General features: G+C 37.7%; 1 protein-coding gene across 1 annotated transcript in view; it reads left to right on the forward strand.

Annotated features, from left to right (window-relative positions):
- LOC136884359 (putative inorganic phosphate cotransporter) overlaps positions 1-19328 on the forward strand; it is a 91911-nt gene that overhangs the window by 40362 nt on the left and 32221 nt on the right. Inside the window, exons 5-7 of the mRNA XM_067156486.2 lie at positions 6346-6430; positions 9732-9955; positions 11963-12115. Coding sequence (XP_067012587.2) covers positions 6346-6430; positions 9732-9955; positions 11963-12115 — 462 coding nt within the window. The remainder of the gene's footprint in view (positions 1-6345; positions 6431-9731; positions 9956-11962; positions 12116-19328) is intronic.

Consider the following 19328-nt stretch of genomic DNA (forward strand, 5'->3'; position numbering starts at 1 on the left):
AGTGTTGAACTGTAGAGGTATTGTAAAGAAAGGAATAGAATTAAGTAATTTAATAGATATATATTTACCAGATATTGTAATAGGAGTTGAATCACAGCTGAGAAATAATATAATGGATGCAGAAATTTTCTTATGGAACTGGAGCATGTATTGTAGAGATAGGATAGCAATGGTGGGAGGGGGAGTATTAATTCTGGTGAAAGAAGAATTTGTAAGCTACAAAAAAGTTAAAGATGACAAACATGAAATTCTAGGTGTAAGGCTCATTTCTAAAGATAATAGGCAACTTGATGTCTTTAGAGTGTACAGACCAGGAAAGAGTAGCGCTGACATGGATTCATAATTATTTGATAGGATGATCAGCTATGTGGGAAACTACATGGAAAGGAATGTGATTGTAGCGGGAGACCTGAATTTACTAGATGTCAATTGGGAAGGAAATGTGAACGACAGGAAGCATGACCAACAGATGGCAAATAAGCTAATATGGGAAGGACAGCTGATTCAGAAAGTGACGGAACCAACTAGAGGGAAAAATATCCTGGACGTGGTGCTGATAAAACCAGATGAGCTCTATACAGAAACTGAAGTAATAGATGGTATTAGTGATCATGAAGTTTTTTTTGTCATAGTTAAAAATAAATGTGATAGAAAGGAAGGTCTTAAAAGTAGGACTATTAGGCTGATAAATCAGGCATGAGGGAGTTTTTAACACACTAATGACGGGCTGTGTTAATCAACGTAGTTTCGTATTGGTGCGCGGGCGACCGACTACCCCAGCGATAGTAGTGACAGTGAGGCTGATGGATGGAAAAATAAGGATGAAAACACAGTCCTAGGACCATTTACAAATTTTAGATGTATTTATATTTCACCGTACTTCTCATGCCAGGTGTGCTTATGTTGCCGGTCCACAAGAAAGAATGGAGTAGCGCGCGTCCCGACAACAATGTGTTAAAAAGTTAACATGATCGGTAAATAAGAATGTAAACAGACTCTGGGATGGGTTTAAAGCAATTGTTGAAGAATGTGAAAACAAGTTTGTACCTTTAAAGGTGGTAAGGAATGGTAAAGACCCACCTTATTATAATAGAGAAATAAAGAAACTAAGAAGGAGGTGCACATTAGAAAGAAATAGAGTTAGAAATGGCTGTGGAAGTAAGGAGAAATTGATGGAACTTATTACGAAATTGAATCTAGGAAAGACGTCAGGTAAGGATAACATGATGGCAAGCATAATTGGCAGTCATGCAAATTTTAGTGAAGAATGGAAGGGTAGGCCTATGTATAGGTACTATAAGGGAGAAACAGGTTCCAAGAAGGATATTCCGGGAAATGAACAAGGGGAGTGTGTATGTGAGGATCTTCAAAAAACAGAGTATTCAGTCAGCAGTATGTAAAGATTGTTGGTTACAAGGATAATGTCCAGATAGAGGAGGTGACTAATGCCAAAGAAGTATTAAAATTCACATATGATAACAGTGACATTTACAATAAGATACTGAAATTGAAAACTAGAAAAGCAGCTGGAATTGATAAGGTTTCGAGGGATATGTTAAAGACAATGGGTTGGGATATAGTACCATATCTGAAGTACTTATTTGATTATTGTTTGGTTGAAGGAACTATACCAAATGAATGGAGAGTTGCTGTAGTAGCCCCTGTGTATAAAGGAAAGGGTGATAGACATAAAGCTGGAAATTACAGGCCAGTAAGTTTAACATGCATTGCATGTAAGCTTTGGGAAGGCATTCTTTCTGATTACATTAGACATGTTTGAAAAATTAATAACTGGTTTGATAGAAGACAGTTTGGGTTTAGGAAAGGTTGTTCCACTGAAGCTCAACTTGTAGGATTCCAGCAAGATATAGCAGATATCTTAGATTCAGGAGGCCAAATGGACTGTATCACGATTGACCTGTCTAAAGCATTTGATAGGATGGATCATGGGAGACTACTGGCAGAAATGAGTGCAATTGGACTTGAAAAAGAGTGACTGAATGGGTGGCTATAATTCTAGAAAATAGATCTCAGAGAATTAGAGTAGGTGAAGCTTTATCTGACCCTGTAATAATTAAGAGGTGAATTCCTCAAGGTAGTATTATTGGACCTTTATGTTTTCTTATATTTATCAATGATATGAGTAAAAGACTGGAATCAGAGGTAAGTAAGGCTTTTTGCAGATGATGTTGCTCTGTATAGAGTAATAAATAAGTTACAAGATTGTGAGCAACTGCAAAATGACCTCGATAGTGTTGTGAGATGGACAGTAGTCAATGGTATGTTGATAAACGGGGTTAAAAGTCAGGTTGTGAGTTTCACAAATAGGAAAAGTCCTCTCAGTTTTAAATACTGCGTTGATGGAGTGAAAGTTTCATTTGGGGATCATTGTAAGTATCTGGGTGTTAATATAAGGAAAGATCTTCATTGGGGTAATCACATAAATGGGATTGTAAATAAAGGGTACTGATCTCTGCACATGATTATGAGGGTGTTTAGGGGTTGTAGTAAGGATGTAAAGGAGATGGCATATAAGTCTCTGGTAAGACCCCAACTAGTGTATGGTTCCAGTGTATCACTGTCGGCAGCCCTGAAAATGGTTTTCCGTGGTTTCCCATTTTCACACCAGGCAAATGCTGGGGCTGTACCTTAATTAACGCCACGACCGCTTCCTTCCCACTCCTAGCCCTTTCATATCCCATCGTCGCCATAAGACCTATCTGTATTGGTGCGACGTAAAGCAACTAGCAAAAAAAAGTTCCAGTGTATTGGACCCCCCACCAGAATTACTTGATTCAAGAACTGGATGAAATCCAAAGAAAAGCAGCTTGATTTGTTCTGGATGATTTCTGAAAAAAGAGTAGCATTACAAAAATTTTGCAAAGTTTGGGCTGGGAAGAACTGGGAGAAAGAAGACAAGTTGCTCGACTAAGTGGTATGTTACATGTTATAAACCTCATTTTTGGTCCGTAATGAAAATTCACAGTTCAAAAATAATGAAGGTGTTCATTAACCCACCTATTCAATATTTTATTTCCAGTTATAGTGGTTACATAAACACAATAACACTTATTTGAGACATGTTACGCCCTCAATTTAGGGCATCTTCAGCCTAACATAATCTTCAAAAGTACATATAATATCACAAACAGAAGCTGAAAGATTAGCTAGTTATTAAAATTTGGTACATATAACAAGCTAATCTTTTAGTTTGCATTTGTAATATTATATGTAATTTTGAAGATTATGTTAGGCTTAAGATGGCCTGAAGAGAGGGCGAAACATGTCTCAAATAAGTGTTATTGTGTTTATGTAACCACTATAACTGGAAATAAAATACTGAATACGTGGATTAATGAACACCCCTATCCGACTCTTTGGCTGAATGGTCAGCATACTGGACTTTGGTTCAGAGAGTCCCGGGTACGATTCCTGGCTGGGTCGGGGATTTTAACCTTGATTGGTTAATTCCAATGGACCGGGGACTGGGTGTTTGTGCTGTCCCCAACATCCCTGCAACACACACACCACACAAAACACTATCCTCCACCACAATAACACGCAGTTACCTACACATGGCAGATGCCGCCCACCCTTATCGGAGGGTCTGCCTTACAAAGGCTGCACTCGGCTAGAAATAGCCACACAAAATTATTATTATTATTAATGAACACCTTCATTATTTTTTAACTTTAAGTGGTATGTTACGAGCTGTCAGCGAAGAGATGGCATGGAATGACATTAGTAGCCGAATAAGTTTGAGTGGTGTGTTTAAAAGTAGGAAAGATCACAATATGAAGGTAAAGTTGGAATTTAAGAGGACAAATTGTGGCAAATGTTCATTTATAGGAAGGGGAGTTAGGGATTGGAATAACTCACTAAGGGAGATGTTCAATAAATTTCCAATCTCATTGCAATCATTTAAGAAAAGGCTAGGAGTACAACAGATAGGGAATCTGCCACCTGGGTGACTGCCCTAATTGCAGATCAGTATTGATTGATTTTGATTTTATTTTCTCCATTGCTTTTAGCATGAAGGAGTTTAAGCATAATGGTCTATAGGCTTTAGCTTGCGCATAGTTTGCCCTTCCAGACTTCAGTATAAATACCGTTTTAGCTTTTGACCATCATTTCAGCATGTACCCCAGAGCTAGGCTTGCTCTAAAAAGGTCTGTCAGGGCCTTGATGATTATCTCCCATCTTTCCTGCAGGAGTATCAGGAGTATCTCATCTGGTCCCGGAGCCTTTATGGGCTGAAACGTGTTGATTACCCACCTCACATGGTTAGGCTTAATTAATCGGTTGGCACAGTTCCAATCCGCTCTTCGTGATCTGGCCTCTGTTTCAACCATTTCTTCCCCTTCTACTTCCTCATCCTTAGGAAAATGAAAAGCTAGCAACACCTCCAGCGTCTCCTTTCCCGTCTGAGTGTATGCTCCATCGGGTTTTTCCAGTGCACCCATTTTATTTATATGTATCGTTTTAAGAACCTTCTGGAGCTTTTCTGCTTCAGTGTTTGATTCCACTTTCTCGCAAAACAGTCTCCAAGAGTTTCTTTTTGCTCTTCATATTTCTAGGTTATACTCTGTGAGTTTCCTATGATATACGTTCCACATGCCATCTCTTGATGGTTTTTTATACAACGCTCTAACCTCTTTCTTCATTTTGGCAGGTTTCTTTTCTCTAAGGGGACAGTTATCATTGTATGATGCTAAAATGGCCTCTTCTAATTGTTCCACTGTCTCATCCAATTCCTTCTGTCCCCTTACATTCGTTTGGATCTTTTGTACAGCCTGCCCTAGAACTTCTCTATATCTATCCCAGTTCGTTCTTTTAGGATCTCTGTAAAGTTTTCATATTACTTTACCTTTTCATTGCAGATACCCTCCTGCCATTGTTTTTTCCAGCAGTCAGTTCATGAAACTTCCTTGCTTGTTGCATCCATCTAATGTATATGATATTGCTAATCCACCCAACTTTCAATCCTGAACAGTAAAGTTGGCTATAGTTCTCATCTGCAAATTCACTTCATTGTTATCACTATCATTGCTACACCTTGCTTCAATTTCACTTACTATACCACCATCCTCGAAGAACACACACCCAAAGTGTGAAATGATCTGACATTCAATCATATCAGTTTGGTCTTGGAAATGCCTGCCTTTGTAGCTAAACGTTTAGCACTATTCCTGGGAGGGCCATATTTGATACCGGTACTGCCAGAGATTAAAGAATGGCAGGAGGGCTGGTATGTGAATAAAAGTGTACACGCATCTCACCTCCATTGGGGGTGTGCCTGAAAAGAGCTGCAGCACCTCGGAACAAGGACACAAGTTTACTGGTAACGGAAATGCTTATTTTCATATTATACTTGCTCATCTCTTTCCAATTCCAAGACATTAGACTGCAGGCTTTCAGCATAGTCTGCTATTAAAACTAAGTCGCCAGCATAGGTCAAACTGCTCAGGCACTGTAGCGAGTCCTTTCAGTAAGCTGATTCTGCACTCCCTTGTACTTGGCTGACCTTGCATTCTGAGCTTATTGTTAGTGAGCGGATGAGCTGTGTAAGGCCAACATTTCAAAAGAAGGGGTAGCCTTGATCTTCATGTTGATGCATTTCAGTAAGTGAACCATGTGTCTACTTTCAACCAAGAACTTTCTACCATTAATTCACACTGCAACTAGATTTTGACTTTAAAATCCTGAGAATATTTGGGCAAGCTCAACATAAACTTAATAGCCTGTAAATGAATGTTTTGAGCACCAAGGTGGTAAGCAGGTAACAGCTTACAATTTTGAGTTTTACTTTTTGAATTCTCAGACATATTCCTGTCATAGAACAAAGGGGAAGACAACGAGAAGGGAATTGAGATATATGTGTGTGAGGACTGTGACGTAGCTCTGTGTATATTCTGGGCCTCAATACATACCATATGGCAGCAAACATTTGAAAGTGATTTATTACAGAAAATATCTTATTTTTCACTTTAAATGTTTAGCAGTCATCGACAAATTTTAAAGGTGGTAGTTTACAAAATATCACTGATGAATGCATTTCACAGAACTTACCTTTGTTTTTACAACAACAAATATTTTGGAGGCTTTAATGTAGATTCTTTTAATCAATATGGGAATAATTTTGAAAATTGAAGATTACAATTCTCCATAATATATCTTAACAATAAATATTACATTTCAGCAATTACAAAATTTGAAGTTTCTGGACCATATTTATAACAAAATTGTTATGTTTGGGGATTAACATGAATATTTTATTTTTGTTCTATGTAACCTCATGTTCACTATTGTCTTGTTTTGTGATCCAGTCCCTTGTGCCTGTTCCAGGGAGTGACATTTCCAGCTATGCAGTCCATGATCTCCAAGTGGTCACCGCCCAATGAGAGGAGTCGTTTCTCCATTATATTCTCTGGTATGTAAACAGCCATGATCTTGTGGACAAAAGATTTTAGTTCAAACTTGCATACCAAATTGAGCTTTGGATAATTAAAAAGCCTGTCACATGTATAAGGCACTGTTTTTAAGTACAAATGAGTATCAGTCAATTTTATATGAAAGGTCAACTTTTTGTCACAACCAAGTTAGCGATAATATACTGGGCATCTTGATTTATGAATTTCATTTTCCGTATTGACATTTACCAATCTTCATAAAAGGAAAGAAAAATTCCACCTAATCAATACATTTATTTTCTTGTAAACTATTACAATCTAGGACCGGTTTCGACCCTTCATAGGTCATCCTCAGCTATATCAGAATCACATTTGCATTTCTATCTTATACCTCTGAAAGACCTTCATGATGTATTGTTTCATAATTTTTCAGTGAAAACTTATCTAAAAACTGAGAGTAAATTACCTAGATCTAACGGTTACTAGACACGAAAAACATCTCACCTTCAAAATTTACCGGAAACCTACACATACAATAAACACCATAAAAATAGATTCTAATCACCCTAATCCACATAAAAAAGCAGCATATCAAAGTATGATTTATAGAGCGTTTAATATACCGATGTCAAAAGCAGATCTCAAAGATGAACTACAACTAATTCACGAAATAGCTCAAAAAAATGGTTATAGAAAAGAAATGGTTAATTCCATCATTCGTAAGTTCAAATCACGACCCAACACCACTTTGACGAAAACAGATCAACCCAGAAAAAATTACGCAACTTTCACTTTCAATAATACGGGCGTATATTCACTAACCAATGTTCTGAGGAAGCATAACATTAAAATAGCATTTAAGACTATACAAAATAATAGGCATGTCATATATAATAGCAAATCAGTAAATAGTAGTAACAAATATCTTCAATCAGGGGTCTACCGAATGGAATGTAACAACTGTTTAACAAGTTATGTGGGGCGTACAGGCAGGAATTTCACGACTAGATATAATGAGCACGTAAACGCAATTAGGCATAATCATTTCTCGGCAATAGGGCAACATATGCATGAATATAAGCACAATTTTACGGACATAAATAACGATTTAAAAATATTAAATGTAGAACCTAAAGGTCCTTTGCTTAATATAAGTGAAGAATTATATATAACACTAGATCAGTATGCAAATCCTAATTATAACATAAATGAGTTATCTGAAAAAACTAATATTTTGTTCAATAAAATCGTTCCTATCTTAAAAAACGACTACGTCAAAATAGTCAACAGACGACGTCATACACGAGCTACGGCGCAGACAGCGAACCTCAGTGACTCCGCCCATACACACGTAACAACCTCCCCTACTTATCCCTCCGCCCCTCTCACAACAGACAACACTAGAACCATCAGTACGAGGTACATTACTCGTCAAACGGCCAAGAAACTTGCATTTCAAACATCCAGCAGTAAGTAAATTAATTCAGGCTTTACAAATTCACACAATATTACACTTCTATTGAAATCTAACTCACTTCATTCATTTTGGCTTACAGACTTTACCAGCCTTAAAAAAAAAAAAAGGGAAAGGAACCACCACAGTCTTACGACATTTGATGGGAGAAAACTCCAGAAGTTAGGCCAGAACTGAATCATACATATATTCCATAATTTAACACGTATCAAGCTTATATTGATCCATTTCACAGTTATACAAATGGAACCTATAAAGTTCAACATTCGACATATATAGGAAAAGGCAAATTATGGAAATATAACGCAAGAATCAAGGCCAACACGTTTCAGTGTCACTAAACACACTGACTATATTACTAGACATTCAAGTGTTTTTTAAAACTTCTGTAGTAAATGATAAGCATTCAATTTAATAGACATTTATGTTTTATACAATGCATAATCAACATAATATGAAACTTGTAATTTTATGCAAGAAGGAACTGACATTTAATCATTAGGTTTAAAAGCCAACCATACACGGCATATTCAAACATTATCAATATCTGATGTTATACAAGACAAATTGTTATAATATTTTACCACATAACAACGCAAGATTCAAGCAATAAGTATTTTAGACTTTAAAGTACAATGATTAGACTTTAAAGTACATTAGTGTGTTTATGTAAAAATATTTTATAGAGGTTAACACGCATTTATATTTTGCCTAAAATAATATCACTCCAGCAATAAGGTATAAAGATGTAACATGATATTTTATTATAATTATCACGCAAGCTTTATTTATCAAATTTTACTGATAGTCTATTCACGATTGTACATAAGTATAAAAGGGTTTCGATTCAACAGAATAAGCAATACTTAAGATACGTGCTTAATCAACCCAAGTATGCATTCTGTCAGCCCAAGGGCATGTATATAATAGACAAAGTTTTGTAATTTTAATTTTTAATTTTAACACAACGCTTAGAAATTTGTAAGTTTTTAGATAAGTTTTCACTGGAAAATTATGAAACAATACATCATGAAGGTCTTTCAGAGGTATAAGATAGAAATGCAAATGTGATTCTGATATAGCTGAGGATGACCTATGAAGGGTCGAAACCGGTCCTAGATTGTAATAGTTTACAAGAAAATAAATGTATTGATTAGGTGGAATTTTTCTTTCCTTTTATGAAGAATATACTGGGCATTCAATTTACTACATTTTGAATTTCAGTTATTCAAAGTATATGATTTTGTAACTTTTTATTTGTTTATCTGGTAATGTTTTGAAATTAAAATGTTGTGTTTCTGAATTCTGAAGGAAGTTGACCTACCTATTCGTTCCCCTGACCCTTCATATATAGAAAGATAATGGCTCAGTGTGGTCAGGAGAATAGGACAGTCTATCCCAGATCATCTCCTCAGCCCCTGATGAGCTTCATCACTCACTGAGGGGCACCTTGACGATTTTGTTCCTTTCGTATATTGTCCTACATTCCTAGTCTTTTCCTCATGTATACATTTTCATTGTATGTTTCTTCCCTTTTCGTGCATTTATCCACACTTGCCCTATCATGACTGAAGATCTGTCATGATGGCCCTCAAGGACTATTGATGTCTGCCGTCTTGGAGATGATCAGGTGCTGGGAACAAGTGAGATTGATGATGAGAATGTCCATGTATGTGAAGATTGTCCTCTTCTCCTGACCACACTGTTTATCTGATCCTTTTCCTCTTCCTATCTTTCTATACCTGTCTTGAAAGTTTAAACTGAATGTTGTCAAGTGTGGTAAAGAAGAGAATTTTCCCATGCAAATGGACATGTGTTGAAGAGAATGATGTTTCTTGATGTTTCAGGGAGCTATCTGGGAACTGTCATCTGCATGCCGCTGTCAGGATTCCTGAGCGACCTGCCACTGGCCGGTGGCTGGCCTCTTGTGTTCTACGTGTTTGGAGCTCTGGGAGTTGTCTGGTATATTCCCTGGCTGTTCCTTGTCTACGACTCTCCCGAACAACATCCCAGGATCACCGAAGAAGAGAAGATCTACATTCAGTCCTCCATAGGAGCCACTGAGAAGAAGGTACACGGACATACATTTTTATTATAAATGGTTTTCCACAGCTGCATGGGAAGTATAGCTGGTGGCACCCTGTGCTGAACATTGTAGAAATTTGAAAAATTTCATACTCAACTCCATAAAGAAACAGGACAAGGCTTGATCATACATACACTGTCAGACATTATGCTGCTAAGTCAGCACAAAATCTAAATGACAGGTGATTCTATACAGGATTAGAGGAAGTGCACAGGTTTGCAGCACATTTTCGTCATTTGAATAAGTTCTGTAGTTAAAAGAAAGAAATTAAGAAAGAAAAATTATAAAAATTATACACTGTTGGCAGTGTTCAGTAAGCTTTCTGATGATCATAACATTAATTGTGAAATGGTCATAGTTATTTACCTATGGGAGAAAATACTTAGGAAAACTGAACTGCTACTTCTGCCAGAGGAATATATGTTTTCCAAAGTTCATAGCAGGGACTGGCATGTTTCTTACTGGAAGCATGCTGTTAAATTGCTTATGAAGTCAAGAAAGGACTTTAAAATCACTGACAAACTATTTTCATTAATTCAAAATCAGTTAGTTCCTTGCCAAACTATTCCAAACAATATATTACATTACTAGAGAGAGGTGCTCTGTGTAACAAAGTAAAGAAAGAGAAGCTTGGTGTAAGTGACACATTTTATAACAAGGTACGTATTTCTCATACCCGTGGTACTGAGTTCTCCATATCCTAGTAACTAGCAATATGCTATATTCTTACTTCTAGTTCTACTTTACTGCATTACTGGTATTTATATTTTTCTTAATAAATGGTGCAATCTATTCAAAAAATATAATAAATTATTCTGAAAGGTCATTATGGCAATAAAAACGTTTTTTATCCATTTGAAATGTTCAAATTGTGAATATATCGCTTCTTGTGTTATGAAAGAATATGAAGCTGTTTTTCTCTTTAATACAGTGCAGTAGTAAAAAAAGGTTTAATGTGAAAATTATTTAAATCCTGCTCATGTGATTCCTTTTTACGTCGCACTGACACAGATAGGTCTTATGGCGACGATGGGTAGGAAAGGGCTAGGACTGGGAAGGAAACAGCCGTGGCCTTAATTAAAGTACAGCCCCAGCATTTGCCTGGTGTGAAAATGGGAAACCACAGAAAACCATTCTCAGGGCTGCCGACATTGGGGTTCGAACCCACTATCTCCTGGATGCAAGCTCACAGCTACGTGTCCCTAACTGCACGGCCAGTTCGCCCAGTCATGTGATTCCAGTTCCACTAATCACATCACTGAGTTTTTCCCCACGCATATTTAAATTACCAGTAAATGAAAGAAGCAGTATTCCAACTTTACAACTTATTTATAATTTCTCTTTTGTAAAAGTTATGATTTCACGAGACAAGTCACTCTGGAGCCCTTCAATTATGGGCGAATAAAAGTACATTGTAGTACGAGGATGTTTTCAAGCCTGAAATATTCAAAAGTATGACAAAAATTTGAAAGACGAAATTTGGACGCAATTCTTTTTGACGTATCCTAATACACATCACGTCGTAAATAGCTGTCAAATTCGGTTATTCAGGTAAGAAAGGTAGCGGGAACAAATATATGTTCTGTTGTGAATAAAATCCTTATGGTTTAATAAATAAAGACTATTTCCAAACCCAAAAGCCATGAGATAAGAATGAACACAAATGTTCACTGCTCTTTTTGTATGGCGTTGAAATAGAGACTCTGACAGATGTAATTAGGGTATCATGGACATGCAAACACCTAAATTCCATGAAGAATAAAAATAAAGAGGAAGCTTCAGCATCTTTCTATACAGTACAGAATATGGTTAATCACTTGTTTGTTTGCTCCTTTCCACTGCTTATATTGCCCTGTGTTCCTAGTCTGTTACCATCTTCTGTCTCTATCCAACTTTCTCCTGAAGATGTCAAAGACTGTCCTCTTGATGAAGCTGATCAGGCTTGAGGAGAACTGGGTGTTCCTCTGCTGATGGACTGTACTTATCTTTCAGAAGAACCTCCCTATCCCCTGGAAGGCTGTGCTCTCCACGCCTGGACTCTGGGCTTGTGCGATCATGCACCTGGGTATTGGATGGAATTTTTTTGGCCAGATCACTTACCTGCCGTCGTACATGGCCAACATTCTGCATTACAAGATCGAGAATGTAAGTTTAAAGTGCACCACACTTGTTCACAGTAGGACTGTTTAATTTAGCTGCAACATCAGACCCACAAGGAATCAGAACAACCCACGATGATGGCAAAGAGCTGTTGTGAGAGATGAACTGTCAACATTGATTTACCAACTTGTTTCAGTATCTTCAGTTAGTCACCACTACATCTGCTAACAGATAACATGACATTCTGAGGCCCTTCAAGTGTAAGAAAGACATTACTGAGTTGATAACTGCACTTGACGAGCTTTAGGCAATTTAGCTCTGTTAGCATAATGAGTGTAATTTATATTTCATTTAGTGTATGTAATTCATTTCAACTTTTGAATTAATGAAATCCTAGCAAGGACATTGAAGCTGATCCCAAAACACACAAGTACTATTGATGACACTGTACAGTATACTGTCTGCTACATCAACCTGACACCCTTCACTGCTGCTGGCTGAAAAATTCATCAAAGAAAATAAGCCTGGAATGTGAACCTTGGATAAAGAATGAACTTCAAAGGCCCCCAACCCTACACGGCTCCTGCCCAGATTTCACCTTGTGTGGATTGCATGGTTTTTTTTTTTTTTAACAGAATGCGCACTGGGCACAGTAGAAGTGCCTCTGTACTGCAATCCTGGCACCCACAGTCTTCTCCAAGCTGCAACTACATGGAAGAATTCCAGACAGTGGGACACATCACCTTCAGGTGCCCACACAGAAGTGTGACTACCTACAACAATTGGATACCCTAGCTGAGTTCATGTCTTCATTATTTTTTTTTGTACTTTTCTTGCTCTTTTTTTATTGTTCACTTCTCTCTCCATCTCTACATGTCCGGCTCCATGGCTAAATGGTTTGCGTGCTGGCCTTTGGTCACAGGGGTCCCGGGTTCGATTCCCGGCAGGGTTGGGAATTTTAACCATCCTTGGTTAATTTCCCCAGCATGGGGACTGGGTGTATGTGTCGTCTTTATTATCATTTCATCCTCATCACGACGCGCAGGTCGCCTACGGGTGTCAAATCAAAAGACCTGCACCTGGCGAGCTGAACATGTCCTCGGACACTCCCGGCACTAAAAGCCATACGCCACTTCATTTTTAATTTCCATCTCCACATTGTGTGTTTACTCTGTTTTATACGTTATTAATTAATTGTATTTTCATTATGTTCTTTTTTTTTTTCACAATATGTATGTGGGGCATAAAGTAGTGATAATCCCAAAGTTGCCACTAACATGTGTACTAGAACCATATCACACTTCTTTCTTATCCAATTTAAAATGTTATATATACTATCTTCATTATCAACAAGCCACTAGCTTTAGGGTGATGACATAGCTTAATAGCAAACAAATATTTAACCATGTAATTTCCTTACAAAATGGTTACCTGTAGAGAGTTTAACATCCTATCAATCAATACTGATCTGCATTTAGGGCAGTCGCCCACATGGCAGATTCCCTATCTATTGTTTCCTAGCCTTTTCTTAAATGATTGCAAAGAAATTGGAAATTTATTGAACATCTCCCTTGATGACATAGCTTAATAGCAAACAAATATTTAACCATGTAATTTCCTTACAAAATGGTTACCTGTAGAGAGTTTAACATCCTATCAATCAATACTGATCTGCATTTAGGGCAGTCGCCCACGTGGCAGATTCCCTATCTATTGTTTCCTAGCCTTTTCTTAAATGATTATAAAGAAATTGGAAATTTATTGAACATCTCCCTTGGTAAGTTATTCCAATCCCTAACACACCTTCCTATAAATGAATATTTGCCCCAACTTGTCCTCTTGAATTCCATACTGTGATCTCTCCTACCTTTAAAGACACCACTCAAACTTATTCGTCTACTAATGTCATTCCCCGCCATCTCTCTGCTGGCAGTTCGTAACATACCACTTATTAAGTTAAAACAAATCGAGTTTATTATATGGTCAACCTTCTCAATACATTACATTCATAAGAATGCTTAACATTTATACATTACAATCAATTGGGACATGTTTCGCCCTTATTGTGGGCATCCTCTGCCAAATCCTTTTCCCCAAAATTGCAGATCGATTAGATGTTGTCAGACAACTAGTATTTTAGATTACACCTGATTAATTTATATCTAAATTATGCATTTTCCTATGATTATACGTAAGTGCCCTTACGTGTTTTTTTGTGCATACAAGTGTTTTGTGTTTCTTATCTACGAACATTGTCTTAAAAAGACAGAACAGTAGGTACCTAACTATAAGAAAAATGACTGTTTCAGGAGCAGCATCACTTAATTTTAATAATTTGCTTTGACTGTTAGTATAGTTTTGACTAAGATGTATTTGTTGCTTGCTGCTTGTTTAAAGGGGCCTAACATCGAAGGTCGTCGGCCCAAAATGTATTTGTTAACACACAGTATTCTTACAATCAAGTGTTAAGATAAATTATTATGAGAATATCAGAATCCAGACGATCTCTGATTTCGGGAAAAAGGATTTGGCGGAGGATGCCCACAATAAGGGCGAAACATGTCCCAATTGATTGTAATGTATAAATTTTAAGTATTCTTATACTTGATTTGTTTTAACTTAATATATAAACATTCAATAAGGACCAAACATGAAATTTATTACATGTAACATACCGTTTCATCGAGCAGCTCATCTCCCTACTCCCAAGTCTTCCCAGCCCATACTTCACAATATTTTTGTAACGCTACTCTTTTGTTGGAAATCACACAGAACAAATCGAGCTGTTTTTCTTTGGATTTTTTTCAGTTCATGAATCAAGTAATCCTGGTGAGGGTCCCATACAATGGAACCATACCCTAGTTGGGGTCTTACCAGAGACTTACATGCCCTCTCCCTTACATCCTTACTACAACCCCTAAATACCCTCATAACCATGTGCAGAGATCTGTACCCATTGTTTACAATCATATTTATGTGATTACCCCAATGAAGATCTTTCCTTATATTAACACCTAGATACTTACTATGAACCCCAAAAGAACTTTCGCCCCATCAACACAGTAATTAAAACAGAGAGGACTTTTCCTATTTGTGAAACTCACAACCTGACTTTTAACCCCATTTATCATCATACCATTGCCTACTGTCCATCCCACAGCATTATCCAGGTCATTTTGCAGTTGCTCACAATCTTTTAACTTATTTATTACTCTATACAGAATAACATGGCATGAAAAGCATGGAAAACATCGAAGACTGAAGAAAGTAGAAGACCGGACGAGTTGGCCGTGCGCGTAGAGGCGCGTGGCTGTTAGGTTGCATCCGGGAGATAGGGGGTTCGAATCCCACTGTCGGCAGCCCTGAAGATGGTTTTCCGTGGTTTCCCATTTTCACACCAGGCAAATGCTGGGGCTGTACCTTAATTAAGGCCACGGCCGCTTCCTTCCAACTCCTAGGCCATTCCTATCCCATCGTCGCCATAAGACCTATCTGTGTCGGTACGACGTAAAGCCCCTAGCAAAAAAAAAAAAAAAAAAAAAAGAAAAGAAAGTAGAAGAAAATATGTGGAGGCAAAAAATTTGGCCAAGAAAGTAGTGGAGGAAGAAAAGAGGAAAAGCTGGGCCTTATTCACACAGAAATTACTGTATGGTATCTTAAGAAACAGAAAGAGAGATCAAGTAAACACCAGATTTGTGAAGGATGAAGGTGGCATAATTTTAACAAAGCCAGAAGAAATAAGAAATAGATGGAGAGAGTATTTTCAGAAGCTGCTGAACATAAAAACGGATGACAGTCATTGAATGGACGACCAGGAAAGGCAATTAGTTGATGAAGAAATGGATAAAGAAATTACAATGAATGAAATTGAAATGGCAGTAAGAAAGATGAAGAATGGAAAAACTGCTGGAATAAATGAAATTTCAGTGGAGATGATAAAGGCATCTGGAGCTGTAGGCCTGCAGTGGTCATATCGGGTTCTCAGGAATGTCTGGGGGAATAAGGAGCTCCCTGAGGATTGGCCAAAAGGAATAATCATCCCAATTTTCAAGAAAGGTGATAAGAACGTTTTGAAGAGCTACAGGGGAATTACTCTAATATCCCATGTTGCTAAGATAATGGAAAGGATACTGGAAAGTAGAATAAGGTTGAGGGTTGAGAATCAGATACAGGAAAATCAGTTTGGTTTCAGAAGTGGAAGGTCAACAATAGAGCCCATTTTCATTATGAGACAACTAATGGAAAAGCATTGGGAGTACGGGAATGATATGGTGATGACATTCATTGACATTGAAAAGGCATATGACAGTGTCCCCAGGACGAAAGTTTGGGACAGTCTGGTGCAAAAAGGAATTGGACAGGGATTAATAAAAATGATCATGGCATTGTATAAGGAATGTTGTAGTTGCGTGCAAACACAAGTTGGCAGGACAAGTTGGTTCAAAATAACTAGTGGGCTGAGACAGGGAAGTGTTCTATCACCAATCCTGTTTACAATAGTAATGGATGACATCATGAGAACAGCAAAAGCAGCATATGGAGGAAGAGAAATGAACATGATGTTATTTGCAGATGATATTGTGATTTGGGGAGAAGACGACAGAAAGGTTCAAGAACAGCTGAATGTGGTGAATGGGAAGATTGAAGAATGTGGATTGAAAATAAGTGTAGAAAAGAGTAAAACTCTTGTTATGACTAGAGGGGAGAAAGAAGGGAAAGGTCAGATTAGACTTGCAGACAAGCACCTGGAAGTAGTGGAAACGTTTAAATACCTGGGGAGTGAATTAATGGAGAATGCTCGACTGGATGCTGAGATTAGTAAAATGAATCAACCTGGAAGTTGTTTCTATCATAGTGTAAGAAACATGTTATGGGACAAAGATGTGCCAACAGAAGCAAAGGATACTATGTACAAGATGTATTACGTACCCATAACAACTTACAGAGCAGAAACTTGGACAATGACAAAGAAGGATGAGAGTCGAATACAGGCAGCCGAAATGAAGTTCTTGAGGAGTACGATACAGAAGAGTAGAAGAGACAAAATAAGGAATGAGAAAATCCGGGAAGAAATTGGAGTGGAAAAAATGAATGATAGAATAGAGAAGAGCCGACTAAGATGGTTTGGGCATATAAAGCGAATGAGCGACGAAAGAATGCCAAAAAAGGTGATGGAAATCCAAATCCAAGGAAGGAGAGGCCGTGGACGACCACGATTGAGATGGAAGGATACCATCCAATGCAGCATTATAGAAAGAAACCTGGACTGGGACACAGTGTTGGAGGAGGAGTGGTGGAAAGACCGAAGAAAGTGGAGAGGAACCATATTTGCCCCTACCCGGCTACAGCTGGATAAAGGGAAGTGGTGGTGATGATGATGATGATGATGATGATGATGACAGAATAACATCATCTGCAAAAAGCCTTACCTCTGATTCCACTCCTTTACTCATATCCTTTATATATATATAAGAAAACATAACGGTCCAGTAATACTCCCTTGAGGAATTACCCTCTTAATTATTACAGGGACAGATAAAGCCTTGCCTATTCTAATTATCTGAGATCTTTCTAGAAACATAGCCACCCAATCAGTCATTCTTTTGTCAGGTCCAATTGCACTCATTTTTGCCAGTAGTCTCCCATGATCTACCTTGACAGATGCCTTAGACAGGTCAGTCGCGATACAGTCCATTGGACCTCCTGAATCTAAAATATCTGCTATATATTGCCGGAATCCTACAAGCTGAGCTTCAGTGGAATAACCTTTCCTAAACCCAAACTGCCTTCTAACAAACCAGTTATTAATTTTGCAAACATGTCTAATATAATCAGAAAGAATGCTTTCCCAAATCTTACATGCAATGCATGTCAAACTGACTGGCCTGTAATTTTCAGCTTTATAATCTATCACCCTTTCCTTTGTACACAGGGGCTACTATAGCAACTCTCCATTCATTTGGTATACCTCCTTCATGCAAACAATAATCAAATAGGTACTTCAGATATGGTCTTTAGTATATCGCCTGAAGCGTTATTAATTCCAGCTGCTTTTCTAGTTTTTAACTTTTGTATCTTACGGTAAATGTCATTGTTGTCATAGGTAAATTTTAATACTTCTTTAGTATTAGTAACCTCCTCTGCTTCTGCCTTAAAGTACCTATACATACCCTTCCATTTTTCACCAAAATTTTTATGACTGCCAATAATGTTTGCCATCATGTTATCCTTAGCTGACTACTTTGCTAGATTCAATTTCCTAGTAAGTTCCTTCAATTTCTCCTTACTTCCACAGCCATTTCTATTTCTTTCCAATCTCCACCTCCTTCTTAGTCTCTTTACTTCCCTGTTATAATATAGTGGATCTTTACCATTCCTTACCACGCTTAAAGGTACAAACCTTTTTTCACATTCCTTAACAATTGCTTTAAACCCATCCCACAGTCTGTTTACATTTTTAATCACCGTTTTCAACCGATCATTGTTACTTTTTAAAAACTCCCCCATGCCTGCTTTATCAGCCCAGCCATATGGTACAGCATAATAGTCCTACATTAAGGCCTTGCTTTTTATCACATTTATTTTTAACTACGACAAAAACAGCTCATGATCACTAATAACAATCTATTACTTTGGTTACTCTATAGGGCTCAACTGGTTTTATCAGCACCACATCCAGTATATTATTCCCTCTAGTTGGCTGCATCACTTTCCTAATTCTAGAGTTAAATTATCTTAAATCCTGACTGCTGATGATGGGCAACTTATCAAAGAATTAATTGTGCTGGGATAAAATAATGAAGAATGGTATCACTTGTGATTGCTGGAGGAAAAGTCACCTGAAATATGAAGACCTGTTATGAAGCATTGTGGAAACAAAGATGCTAAGAAAGTTTGTCACTGTCAGTAGATTGGACTGAGTTTTCAACAATATCACTTTCTGCTCATCCAGGAGAAAATGCACAAACACTGACTTCAATGGGTTGTGCTGCAAGCACATACAGATGAGGTACAAGCTGGAAGTCCCAAGGGACCAACAGTTATTAGTCGGGTCAAGCACTATAATCTTGTCCACTGTTGTGATGAGCTGCTTTTCCACTTCTCCATTCTGAAGATCATCTGTTCCACTCATGAAACCTTTCCTCAACTTCAAATGTTCTGTAATGGGCTGCTAGTCATGCACTGGGTGTTGTTCAGATGTCACTGCCATCTAGACGAGTTGCAGAGCAACTTTAACTAGTTTGACATGCAGTGAAGG

Source organism: Anabrus simplex, chromosome 12 (assembly GCF_040414725.1).
Source record: "Anabrus simplex isolate iqAnaSimp1 chromosome 12, ASM4041472v1, whole genome shotgun sequence".
In the NCBI taxonomy this organism is placed as follows: Eukaryota; Metazoa; Arthropoda; class Insecta; order Orthoptera; family Tettigoniidae; genus Anabrus; species Anabrus simplex.